Here is a 14195-nt window from a genome sequence, read left to right as displayed (position 1 = left end):
TCCGCGACTCCGGCAAGCCGCTGGTGGACCTCACCGACAACGGCGAGGCAAGACCAAGCGGCGCGGTGAAGGACGAGCCCGTCGACGAGCCCGTCGACGAGCGCGTCAAGCAGGAGGTCATCACCGACGAGATGTACAACTTCCAGCAGTACTACGATGCCTCCGGCCGCCGCAAGTGGTTCTAGATTAGGTTTAGTTTAAATTTAGTCAAATTTCGTTCGAATCTATGTAAGTTTGGACGAATCTTAATCGAATCTCGTTAAATTTAAAATTTGCGAAATTTTGTTTGGGGGACGCGACTGGGGAGCGACGTCCCCCAAACGCGGCACGAACGAAACACGTCCCTCAAACGCTCAATCCGGCGCGGTTTGGGGACGGTTTGAGGGACGCGGCTGGAGATGCTCTAACGTGGTTGGTTTAATTCTGGCTGAATAATGTGGCCACAATGTCAATGCAGTTCTAACCATCTGCAAAGCTAGACCATATTTCATACCATCCAGTGCATCATCTACATCTGCATACTCAATGGCCATCATACCAAAAAAATATTACCGGTAGTAGCTCGAATCGGCGTGCTTTGCTACCACGGCGCAGTTGCCAACTGCTGCAGCATCTCGGCCCTCCGTTTCACGCTCGATTCCATCTCCTCCATCTCCACATCAATTTTCTTCAGTGCAACCTTCACAGCCGACATCTTGGAATCAAGCTCTTTCATTTTCTCCTCCGCGCGTGCCCGCTCGAGTTTCATCTCTATGTACTCTTCGTGCTCCGCAAGGTCTCTTGATGGAGCGGGGAGGCTGAGGAGATCGTCGATACGTTTGATTAGGAAAGCGACATTCATGCCCAGGAGCTCAAAGGACTCCAAGGTCTTCTTCCAGACAACAAAGTCCTCATGGGAAGAAGCGTGCGCCTTGCAGGCCCTGATACCCTCGGCGATGTTGATAGTCTCCATGATCACTCCTACTGCGAGTGTGAGGTTTATCTGTTTGAGAAGATTCTTGTGAAGGAACAACTTTTGCGAACAGCAGAGCTCATAGTACGTCTTGCGCAGGTGATCGGAGAACTTGCAGTCGATGACCAAACTGTCTATGATTATGCTGAAGTCGCTGAAACTTGTCACATCCCCGAAATCGATATATGTATCGGAAAAACTGATGCCATCTATGGTTTCACCCACTAGATTACTGCTATTACTGTGAGCTGCTTTGCTACTGACTCCGGTAATCTTTAGATCCTCCTTACATTTCGCATCATTGGAACTTGCTTCCTCTGCATTGAAGAATACAACACAAGATTCAGAAGATCCAGAGTTTGACTCACTCCATGTGCAATAAATCCACAAGTGCAAAATCAACATCATAAACTTTGACTCACTCAATATATTCTTTTCCTTGCAAGCTTCCAAACACAGGAGACCAAGTGCTCCGTCAGGTGTTGTGAAGTTATTTGCTCTTAATATATAGACCTGAATGGAATGTGTACAAAAACAAGACGAAAATCTTATTGGATAAAAGTAGACAGAGCATGAAAGAAAAAATTCAAGAAAGGTGTATCCTGTAAGCATTAGTGAATGTAGTCTCTCTCAATAAATGTGAAAAGCCTGATCAAGAAAATGAAATTATATAGGGAAACACTTGCCTTAAATGTTGTTGAACTCACAAGTTGAAAGACAGCAACATCTCCGACCTTAATACGATGATCAATAGCAAAACCTCTCCACCCAGCACTGAGTGCTTGTTTGGTACCTAGATACTTTATATCGCAGTTATGCCCATCCTCATCTTCTAGCACAAAAGTAGTGTCCTCCTTTGGAAGATGCTTGTTGCAGAAATTAGACGGCAGACCCTGGGTGGGAGGAACACAAAAATGAAATGCAGAGGATATAAAATGAAGAAGGTTATTTTTTTCAGGTTACCTGTGAACACTCAGGAAATGTCACACACATACTAAGCTTAAGAGACTACTTCTAAGTTCTGTGATCTCCCTAAAACTAAATTTCACATATCCCAACTTGCTGTAAAATTGTGTAGTTTCCACTTTCGCAGACATAATTTTCCGAGTAATTTGATGATTTTCTCATATATTAATTTAAAGGCAATGTTCGTTTAGCCGGTGTTTCATCTCATTCTATATTCAAGTCCACAAATTCATAAGAAATGATGATATCTGAATACTCAGGGAAATAGATAATCTACAGAGACTTACCAGCCAAAAGCCCTTTACAACATGTGAATGTAGCATTTCCCTGACAAAGCTAGGATGTTCTGCTGATAACTTGCCCTGTACCTCCTTAGCTCTCTCCATAGCAGACCCACAGTTTCCCTGAACACTATAGCTTTTTCAAAGATTAAATTGCATGAGTGGACAAGATTAACGCAGTTTACTCAGGAAAAAAACAAGAAAAAGTAAAAGTACCTTGTACATGTCTTTTGGCAATTAACATCAGATACCTGTCAAGTCACAGTTTATTTATTGTTAGTCCATTGTTTCAGTTTTGGACAAACAAGAGTTGAGGAAATGGAGCTTCAGAATACAACAGTTATACAGACTATGATATTTATACAGCAAGCTCATTCAATACTGTGTCCTGAAATCCCATCCCATAATATTTTTGTTGACCAAGTTATCCGACTTCTGAAGTGTGACATTCATATCTACTTAAACCAATTGTGGCATCCATTTTTTGAAAATGAATAGCATAAAACTATGTGATTTCAATCTTTGAACAAGAAGAATTCTTCAATGTGGCAATGTGAAACTTTTTCATGGATCTCACCATCAGCACAGGATCATCATCCATGTCGCTCTTGCTGCTGTTGTTACTGCTACCACTCTCAATCAAGGCAAGCCTCGGATTTACCGATGTCAACTTCTGCTCCATGTTGCCTTTGGGGGACTTGGAACCTGGTGGCCTCCCTCTCTTCTTCTGAAACCCAACAAACAAAAATCTTTTAGCCGTTCTATTCAATGAGAGATTAGAAAAATGGTGTGAAATTTGGGGTGTCAAAATCTTTAAAGCATTGTGAGCTACTTTAAGAATTGGAAGTTCTGTTTACTAGCTCTAATTTCAAATGATGTGAAATGTTCAGACTGTTAAGTTTCATGCACCAACAAGTAGAACCAAAAGTCCAAACTGATGGAAACAAGGTAGCAATCCACATATATTGTAACACCCCCTCTCACGTGAATAGAATCTCACATATGACTCAATAAGGGTTATAGGTGGACAGAAAGAGGGTAAGAGCAATTATTATACTAAATTGCGGAAGCCGAAATTTCAACCCAAGACCTCTGCGCTGATACCATGTTAAGTTTCATGCACCAACCAGTAGAACCAAAAGTTTAAATTGATGGAAAAACGGTGGCAATCCACATATATTATAGCACAGATCACATCGACAATGACAAGAATGGAACTAGGGACTGTATCTTACTTTGGCAATGTAAGTATTCTGGTTATTGTCTGCTTGAGGAACACCAGGAAGCTTCTTTTGCTCACTGTCCACTCTCCCTGGCGGCACGACCTGGCGTCACGAGGAAACCAACTATTAAAATATCTGCATTAAATTTACACCCTGATTTGTAGAATAGAGCAACAGCAAACGTTTCACATACTTTTAAAGGAACATGCTCCTCCTCATCATCTGTATCATCACAATTAATTACAGTAGGTTGTTTATCAAGAACGACAGCAAGCTTCTCATCCTGCAACCATCAAATATCCATGGTCTCATGAAAAAATTCAGAGTTTTATAAGAAATGCCAAAAAGGGAGGAGATAGTCAATAACATATGATATAATGCACAAGGTCATGAGTATTGGTTGCACTACCGTCTACCATGATAATGTGATATGGAAATAAACAAGAAAAAAAAACACAAGCAAATAATTCCATAGTGCATTTTAGTTTATCAGAGGCAATTCACATAAGTGTGACCCAGCATCACGGACGCACAAGAAAAACCAATAAAATGGCAAAGTACAGCAACAGCCACTCACCAATCGATTGGAGGTACTAGTTGCTACAATGCTGGTGAAGAAAAATACGAGCCGATGATTTCTGGGCTCCATTTTAGTGTATCAGAGGCAGTTCCACATAATAAGTGTTATCAAGCTTCGGAAACGCAAAAGTACAGCTAACGCCTGAAAGACTACTGCAGTGACTGGTAATAATCTTAGCCGAGCTTAAGCTGAAGGGCCTCACCGATGCCGCCGCTGGCGCAACATCAGCATCCTTGTCGCTCCCGCTGTCAAGCAAGGCGAGCCTTTGATGAACCAGTGCCATCTTCTGCTCCATCTTGCTCTTGGCGGACGGCGAACCTACTCCTGCCGGCCTCCCTCTCTTGGCGGACGGGGAACTTGCTCCTGCCGGCCTCCCCCTCTTCCTCTGAAAAGCAGAGAAACAAGTTCAGTGTCCGATGCAAAATGCAGTGAAAAATCGATCCTCTTGATATCAAAATAAAATAAATAAAAACCATCTAGAGATACGCCGCAGGCAATTGATCTACAGGGAAAGCTCCAGCCGGATGATTGGAAAGAACAATGTGGATTTATTTTCCAAGGAACACTTTTTTTTAATGTCCAGCAATCACTTCTTTTTTGGAAATTATCACAAGACGGTGAAATAAAGCCAGAGGAACCCTCGAGATGCAAGAGAAGGCTGAGAAAAAAGGAACCCCATCGCGAACTAGATGAATCGCGAAGCAATCTCTTCGCAAGAAAAAGAATCACTAAGAAATCAAAGAAAGGACGGTAAAGGGGAGGACACGGACGTGCCTTGAGTTGCGAATCTATAGCCATCGCCTCTGCACCGGTGGAATCGTGGAGCTCGAATTCTCTGCAGTGGCTCGTCCCTGCGCTCCGGTCCGAAGGATTCTTGCCTTTAAATTTGCAATGTGGGTGGAGTTTCTGGGGAGAGGACTGACGAGCAAGTACAGGCAGCACACGGGACGAGGGAAGGAACTAGGAAAAGGAGAAATGAATGTCACTGTAGCAACAAATAATAAAAAATGGTAAAACCGGAAAGAGATGACCGTTCGGCTACAGTAAATGGACGCCATAAATTTCGTTGATTTTATCGATACGCAGTTTGAAGAGTGTGGTACACATATGAAGCTGCATTTACCATTCCACCGACCTTTCCAAAGAAATCTGAACTTTAAACAAAAACTTTTCAAACTAATCTGAACTTAAACAAATACTTTTCAAACAAATCTGACCTTAAACAAATACTTTATAAACAGAGGAAAAAAAGTGGACATGGTGCTTTTGCTCGTGGGTGCACATGCTCCCTTTATTTAAAATACATTTTAAACATATTAAAAATCAAAATAAAGTGTTGCGCGTACCTCTCAACATCACACGTGTTCATGAAGTCGTTTCAGAAAAAAAAAAGTGAATTGTTATATGGCTTGAAAATAATGCCTAGTAAAAAGCCTTATTTTAACGTCGAGTTTTGTCTTTTTACACATGCTACAAAAATTATTATTTTAATATGAAACTAAAAGTGATGACGTAGAATGTGGAGATATACGCGCTTATTTTTTCTCTGATTTTTTTTAATATTTTGAAATTCTTTTTTTTTGGGGGGAAAGAGGGCATATGCACCTTGGATCAAACGTGCATTTCCGGAAAAAAAAAGTAAATTACGCATTTTACCTTCTATTTTATATTTGTGACACCAATTACCAAATTTAGGAAAATTTCTTCCAAAGTACACCAGTTATGAAATATTTTGGTTTTTTTTAACCTTAATTAAACTTTTAGCCAATATTATCTGCAAGCCGGTCTATGTGGCATGGTGCCAAGATATACATCTAAGAAGCGTATTTAAAATAGGCATGAAGTCAACAAGAGGCATCATCGTCCTGTCGTCATCTATCGCCCGACGCTTCTCATTACCGTTGGCTTCATCACTATCGACTGCTTGTGTGGATGGCGCGGTCATCAGTGGAGAGCCGGTCCAAGAAATTATGGAGCTAGGAAATGCAATTTTGATCTCAGGTGCACATGCTCCTGCTACAGAGAAAAACATTTTAAAATATCACAAAAAATACGAACACAAATTTCACGCGTATATGTCAACAATCCATATGTGTATGCCAAGTTTCGCACCAAACCGGTAGGTTTGGTGTCCTGTGTAAAAATGACAAGCAAAACGTCTTGCGAAGAGCTTATATTTAGCACCAAATTTTAACTTTTTTACACATGACACAAAAAGTATCGATTTTTCGTGAAACGACTTTGCAAACACATAGAACATCAAGATGTATCCGTAACATTTTTTATCGGATTTTTTTGACATTATATAATATGTTGAAATTTAATTTTAAAAACCAGGTGCATGTGCTCCCGGGAGCAGAAACAGCATGTCCGCATATAATGCATGTACATAGTTGGCACGCTTGGTAAAGTCCTCTGTCGTACATTGATGACTAGCATCCAAGCCATGTTTGGCCTGTTCATGGTTGGTATTGACCTTCCCAGATATATTTGTATATTTGTGCCACAAATTACTAAATTTAGACAAAATTCTTTCAAATTACACTAATTGCGAAACTTCAGACCAGTTCTTACCTTCTTTAAGATTTTAGTCAATTATGTTCGCAAGCTAGATCAATGTGTTGTGGTGTCTAGATGTACAACTAGGAGACATATTTAAGAAGGCATGAAGTCAACCAGACACATCTTAGTGATGTTGTCACCTAGCTCTCGACGCTCCCCACTCTTGATGGCTTCATCACCGCCTACTGCTTAGTAGATGACACGGCCACCGACAGTGAGCCAGTCCAAGAAGTGATGGAGGTATGTGTATTGTGCGCATCGTTGGCACACTTGGCACAATTCTCGCTCATGGCATCGTTATTGATGATTAGCGTCCAAGTCATGTTTGGCGTGTTCATAGTTTGCATCGCCATCCTAAAGAAGGATTGTTGATTCCTTCGGCGATGTGTTTATCGTGGCCAGTTCACCAGCACTAGATAGATGGCACCACGAGTGTCCTTGTGCTCTTGCCCTTTTTGGGCCTAGAAATCTGAGTGTCCGAGGGATCATATGTTGAGTTATGCATGATGTCTTTTTAAAATATATATCTAAGTTAAAAACGTGTACTCCACACACCACACGGACTTGACTTGAATGTCCTACCTACCAACATGCTTACCACTCAAATGGGGCCGACGTTAGGTCCAACATTACGTAATGCAGATCGTAAAGTAGTATTCGTGAAATAACGCAATTGGTGTTACAAATGTACAAATATAGGAGGTAAAACATGAATTCACCCAACTAAAAAGAACCAATGACACCAATTGCCTTATGACCAATTGAACCAATGACCAATTATTCCCTGCCAATGATCTTCTAAACAAGATATTTAAACAAATATCGTATATAAAAAATATTATAGAGAGATGTGTATTGATGGGATAGAGATGTATTTTGATGGGAATGCCACTGAAATAATAAATAATACAAAAATGGTAAAAGGGGAAAGAGGTGACCGTTGGGCTACAGTGATTGGTGGACACGAAAAATTCCATCGTCTTTACCAATAGACAGTTTGAAAGGTACAAGCATGAAAAGTGCACGACACATAGATGAAATGCGCCTTTACCATTCCGCAAACCTTTTCAAACAAAGCTAAACTAAAAATGAATCGGCGGATAGAAAGAACATAAAAAGGGTAAACCGAACAGTTTACCCTCTGTTTGTACATTGGTGACACCAATTACCGAATTTAGCAAAACGTCTTCCAAATTACACCATTTAAGAGAAATGGGCCCGATTTTACCAAATTTACGCTTTAGCCAATTTTATCCGCGGAGCAGGTCCATGTGATGAGACAATCAAATGCACAGCTAGGAGTTGTATTCTAAAAAGGCAGGAAGTTGCAATTCGTCCTCTCGGGGATAGGACCATTGATGTCTACGCACACTTCTATTCCTGTAGACAGTGTTGGGCCTCCAAGAGCAGAGGTTTGTAGAACAGCAGCAAGTTTCCCTTAAGTGAATCACCCAAGGTTTATCGAACTCAGGGAGGTAGAGGTCAAAGATATCCCTCTCAAGCAACCCTGCAATTACGATACAAGAAGTCTCTTGTGTCCCCAACACACCTAATACACTTGTCAGATGTATAGGTGCACTAGTTCGGCGAAGAGATGGTGAAATACAAGTGATATGGATGAATATGAGTGGTAATAACAATCTGAAATAAATATGGCAGCAAGTAAACATGCAGTAGAACAGTAAATAAACGAAGATTCGATGTTTGGAAACAAGGCCTAGGGATCCTACTTTCACTAGTGGACACTCTCAAAAATGATCACATAACAAAATTACTCTACACTATCTTGTTGGATAACAAACACCATTCATTGTGTAGGGCTATAAAAGCACACCTCAAACCGGAGTAAACAAGCTCCACAACATCCGAAGTTCATATTAAAGTAACCTCTAGAGTGCATAATAGACCGTTGCAATTTAGACCGAGTACTAACATAGCATGCACACTGTCACCATCAGCTATGAAAGGGGGAATAGATCGCATCAATACTATCATAGTAATAGTTAACTTCATAATCTACAAGAGATTACAATCATAACCTACGCCAAGTACTACATGATACACACACTGTCAACATTACATCATGGAGGAGGAATAGACTACTTTAATAACATCACTAGAGTAGCACATAGATTAATAGTGATACAAAGCTCATGATCACATAAAGATCACACCATGGGAGAGAGAGATGAACCACATAGCTACCGGTAGAGCCCTCAGCCTCGGGGGAGAACTACTCCCTCCTCATCATGGGAGACAGCAATGGCGATGAAGATGGCGGTGGTGATGGCTTCCGGGGGCACTTCCCCGTCCCGGCGGCGTGCCGGAACAGAGACTTCTGTCCCCCGAATCTTGGCTTCGCGATGGCGGCGGCTCTGGAACTTTTCTCGTATCGTGGCTTATTCTTTTTAGGGTTTTCGCGACGGAGGCTTTAAGTAGGCGGAAGGGCAGCCTCGGAGGGGTCCTGGGGGACCCACACACTAGGGGGGCGCCCCCCCTTGGTCGCGCCACCATGTGGGGTGGGGCCCCCTTGGCTCCCCTCTAGTCCCTCTTCGGTGCTCTGGAACCTTCCGTGGAAAATAGGACCCTGGGCGTTGATTTCGTCCAATTCCGAGAATATTTCCTTTGTAGGATTTCTGAACCAAAAACAGCAGAAAACAGCAACTAGCACTTCAGCATCTCGTCAATAGGTTAGTGCCGGAAAATACGTATAAATGATGTAAAGTGTGTATAAAACATGTGAGTATCATCATAAAAGTAGCATGGAACATAAGAAATTATAGATACGTTTGAGACGTATCAAGCATCCCCAAGCTTAGTTCCTACTCGCCCTCGAGTAGGTAAACGATAACAAAGATAATTTCTGAAGTGACATGCTATCATAATCTTGATCATACTATTACAAAGCATATGAGATGAATGAAGTGATTCAAAGCAATGGTAAAGATAATGACTAAACAACTGAATCATATAGCAAAGACTTTTCATGAATAGTACTTTCAAGACAAGCATCAATAAGACTTGCATAAGAGTTAACTCATAAGGCAAATTCTTAGTAGAAAGTTTTGAAGCAACACAAAGGAAGATATAAGTTTCAGCGGTTGCTTTCAACTTCAACATGTATATCTCATGGATAATTGTCAACACAAAGTAATATGATGAATGCAAATAAGCAAGTATGTAGGAATCAATGCACACAGTTGACACAAGTGTTTGCTTCTAAGATAGAAAGAAGTAGGTAAACTGACTCAACATAAAAGTAAAAGAATGGCCCTTCGCAGAGGGAAGCATGGATTACTATTTTTGTGCTAGAGCTTTTCATTTTGAAAACATAGAAACAATTTTGTCAATGGTAGTAATAATTCATATGTGTTATGCATAAGACATCTTATAAGTTGCAAGCCTCATGCATAGAATACCAATAGTGCTCGCACCTTGTCCTAATTAGCTTGGATTTACATGGATTATCATTGCATAACATATGTTTCAACCAAGTGTCACAAAGGGGTACCTCTATGTCGCCTGTACAAAGGTTCAAGGAGATAGATCGCATTTGATTTCTCGTTTTTGATAGATCTCAACTTAGGACATCCATACCGGGACAACATAGAAAATAGATAATGGACTCCTCTTTAATGCATAAGCATTCAACAACAGATAATATTCTCATAAGAGATTGAGGATTAATATCCAAACTGAAACTTCCACCATGATACATGGCTTTGGTTAGCGGCCCAATGTTCTTCTCTAACAATATGCATACTCAAACCATTTGATCATGATAAATCACCCTTACTTCAGACAAGACGAACATGCATAGCAACTCACATGATATTCAACAAAAGTGTGATAGTTGATGGCGTCTCCAGAAACATGGTTACCGCTCAATAAGCAACTTATAAGAAATAAGATACATAAGCTACATATTCTTTACCACAATAATTTTTAAGGCTATTTTCCCATGAGCTATATATTGCAAAGACAAGGAATGAAATTTTAAAGGTAGCACTCAAGCAATTTACTTTGAAATGGCAGAGAAATACCACATAGTAGGTAGGTATGGTGGACACAAATGGCATAGGTTTTGGCTCAAGGTATTGGATGCACGAGAAGTATTCCCTCTCAGTACAAGGCTTTGGCTAGCAAGGTTGTTTGAAGCAAACACAAGTATGAACCGGTATAGCAAAACTTACATAAGAACATATTGCAAGCATTATAAGACTCTACACTGTCTTCCTTGTTGTTCAAACACTTTTACCAAAAAATATCTAGACCTTAGAGAGACCAATCATGCAAACCAAATTTCAACAAGCTCTACAGTAATTCTCCACTAATAGGTGCAAAGTACATGATGCAATAGCTTAATAATGATCTATTTGAGCAAAACAATTGCCAAGTATCAAATTATTCAAGACAATATACCAATTACCACATGAAGCATTTTCTGTTTCCAACCATATAACAATGAAAGAAGCGGTTTTCAACCTTCGCCATGAACATTAAAAGTAAAGCTAAGAACACCAGTGTTCATATGAACGAGCGGAGCGTGTCTCTCTCCCACATAAGCATGAATTTATTCAGAGAATGAAAATAACAAAACGAAAATAAAAGCACACAGACGCTCCAAGTAAAGCACATAAGATGTGACGGAATAAAAATATAGTTTCACTAGGGGTGACCTGATAAGTTGTTGATGAAGAAGGGGATGCCTTGGGCATCCCCAAGCTTAGATGCTTGAGTCTTCTTGAAATATGCAGGGATGAACCACGGGGGTATCCCCAAGCTTAGACTTTTCACTCTTCTTGATCATATTGTATCATCCTCCTCTCTTGATCTTTGAAAACTTCCTCCACACCAAACTCAAAACAAACTCATTAGAGGGTTAGTGCATAATCAAAAATTCACATGTTTAGAGGTGACACAATCATTTTTAACACTTCTGGATATTTCCCAAAGCTACTGAAAGTTAATGGAACAAAGAAATCCATCAAACATAACAAAACAGGCAATGCGAAATAAAAGGCAGAATCTGTCAAAACAGAACAGTCCGTAAAGATGAATTTTTACGAGGCACTTAACTTGCTCAGATGAAAATACTCAAATTGAATGAAAGTTGCGTACATATCTGAGGATCACTCACGTAAATTGGCAGATTTTTCTGAGTTACCTACAGACGGGGCGGCTCAATTTCGTGACAGTAATAAATCTGTTTCTGCGCAGTAATCCAAATCTAGTATCAACCTTAGTGTCAAAGACTTTACTTGGCACAACAATGTAATAAAATAAAGATAAGGAGAGGTTGCTACAGTAGTAACAATTTCCAAGACACAACAAAAACAGTAGCAAAATAAAGTCATGGGTTATCTCCCAAGAAGTGCTTTCTTTATAGCCATTAAGATGGGCTCAGCAATTTTAATGATGCTCACATAAGGATGAGAATTGAAGCAAAGAGAGCATCAAAAAGCAAGTTCAAAACACATTTAAGTCTAACCCACTTCCTATGAAAAGGAATCTTGTACACAAATAAATTCATGAAGAACAAAGTGACAATCATAGGAATATAAAACACGAGTAACTTCAAGATTCTCAACATAAAGAGGGGAAACTTAATATTATTAAGATGCATATAACCATGTTCTCCTCTCTCATAATAACTTTCAGTAGCATCATGAACAAACTCAACAATATAACTATCACATAAAGCATTCTTATTCACATGCATAAAAGTATCATTACTCTCCACATAAGCATAATAAATTTTATTAGTAATAGTGGGAGTAAAACTATCACAACCATCATTGTAATCATCATAAATTGCAGGCATGATATATTCATAATTAACTTTATCCTCCATAGTAGGTGGCACCAAAATACCACTATCATTATAATCATCATAAATGGGAGGCAAAGTATCATCAAAATAAATTTTCTCCTCTCTACTTGGGGGACTAAAAATATCATGCTCATCAAAACCAGCTTCCCCAAGCTTAGAATTTTCCATAGCATTAAAAACAATGGTGTTCAAAGCATTCATACTAATAACATTGCCATTAGCATGCATATAAAGTTCTATGGGTTTTTTAATTTTCTCTTCAAACACCTCATGTCCTAACTCAAGCTAAATTACATAAAGATCTCTAATTTTTTTATTGTTTTCCATTAAGCCTAATTAGTGAAATAAAAACAAGAAACAAAAAGATATAATTGCAGGATCTAAAGAAAATAGCTTCGAGCACTCACACACCGGCAACAGTGCTAGGAAATAGCTTAGTAGTTGGAGAATGTGAATACCTTTTACCTTACCTCCCCGGCAACGGCGCCAGAAAATAGCTTGATGTCTACGCACGCTTCTATTCCTGTAGACTGTGTTGGACCTCTAAGAGCAGAGGTTTGTAGAACAGCAGCAAGTTTCCCTTAAGTGAATCACCCAAGGTTTATCGAACTCAGTGAGGTAGAGGTCAAAGATATCCCTTTCAAGCAACCCTGCAATTACGATACAAGAAGTCTCTTGTGTCCCCAACACACCTAATACACTTGTCAGATGTATAAGTGCACTAGTTCGGCGAAGAGATAGTGAAATACAAGTGATATGGATAAATATGAGTGGTAATAACAATCTGAAATAAGTATGGCAGCAAGTAAACATGCAGTAGAACAGTAAATAAACGGAGATTCGATATTTGGAAACAAGGACTAGGGATCCTACTTTCACTAGTGGACACTCTCAACAATGATCACATAATAAAACTACAGTACACTCTCTTGTTGGATAACAAACACCATTCATTGTGTAGGGCTATAAAAGCACACCTCAAGCCGGAGTAAACAAGCTCCACAACATCCGGAGTTCATATTAAAGTAACCTCTAGAGTGCATAATAGACCGTTGCAATTTAGACCGAGTACTAACATAGCATGCACACTGTCACCATCAACTATGAAAGGGAGAATAGACCGCATCAATACTATCATAGTAATAGTTAACTTCATAATCTACAAGAGATTACAATCATAACCTACGCTAAGTACTACATGATGCACACACTGTCAACATTACATCATGGAGGAGGAATAGACTACTTTAATAACATCACTAGAGTAGCACATAGATTAATAGTGATACAAAGCTCATGATCACATAAAGATCACACCATGGGAGAGAGAGATGAACCACATAGCTACCGGTAGAGCCCTCAGCCTCGGGGGAGAACTACTCCCTCCTCATCACGGGAGACAGCGATGGCGATGAAGATGGCGGCGGTGATGGCTTCCGGGGGCACTTCCCCGTCCCGGCGGCGTGCTGGAACAGAGACTTCTGTCCCCCGAATCTTGGCTTCGCGATGGCGGCGGCTCTGGAACTTTTCTCATATCGTGGCTTATTCTTTTTAGGATTTTCGCGACGGAGGCTTTAAGTAGGCGGAAGGGCAGCCTCGGAGGGGTCCTGGGGGACCCACACACTAGGGGGGCGCGCCCCCCCTTGGCCGCGCCGCCATGTGGGGTGGGCCCCCTTGGCTCCCCTCTGGTCCCTCTTCAGTGCTCTGGAACCTTCCATGGAAAATAGGACCCTGGGCGTTGATTTCGTCCAATTCCGAGAATATTTCCTTTGTAGGATTTCTGAAACCAAAAACAGCA

General features: G+C 40.4%; 1 protein-coding gene across 2 annotated transcripts; it reads right to left on the bottom strand.

The window, feature by feature from the left end:
- Window positions 1-448: 448 nt before the first annotated feature.
- LOC127342063 (B3 domain-containing protein Os01g0234100) lies at window positions 449-4969 on the bottom strand. Of its 2 annotated transcripts, none has more exons than XM_051367997.2 (10): window positions 4777-4969; window positions 4205-4387; window positions 3616-3705; window positions 3435-3524; window positions 2777-2926; window positions 2416-2450; window positions 2206-2335; window positions 1639-1845; window positions 1375-1465; window positions 449-1269 (listed from the first exon to the last, which is right to left on the bottom strand). In XM_051367997.2, exons 1-10 carry the CDS (start codon window positions 4798-4800, stop codon window positions 581-583), a joined length of 1689 nt encoding a protein of 562 aa, XP_051223957.1. In that variant the 5' UTR covers window positions 4801-4969; the 3' UTR covers window positions 449-580. The 2 variants fall into 2 exon arrangements, with proteins under 2 accessions (XP_051223957.1, XP_051223958.1); XM_051367998.2 differs by having other exon boundaries at window positions 2206-2329; window positions 4777-4968.
- Between the last annotated feature and the right edge of the window lie 9226 nt (window positions 4970-14195).

The sequence above is a fragment of the Lolium perenne genome, chromosome 3 (assembly GCF_019359855.2).
Source record: "Lolium perenne isolate Kyuss_39 chromosome 3, Kyuss_2.0, whole genome shotgun sequence".
Lineage (NCBI taxonomy): Eukaryota > Viridiplantae > Streptophyta > Magnoliopsida > Poales > Poaceae > Lolium > Lolium perenne.
This window is presented reverse-complemented; position numbering and strand designations above follow the sequence as displayed.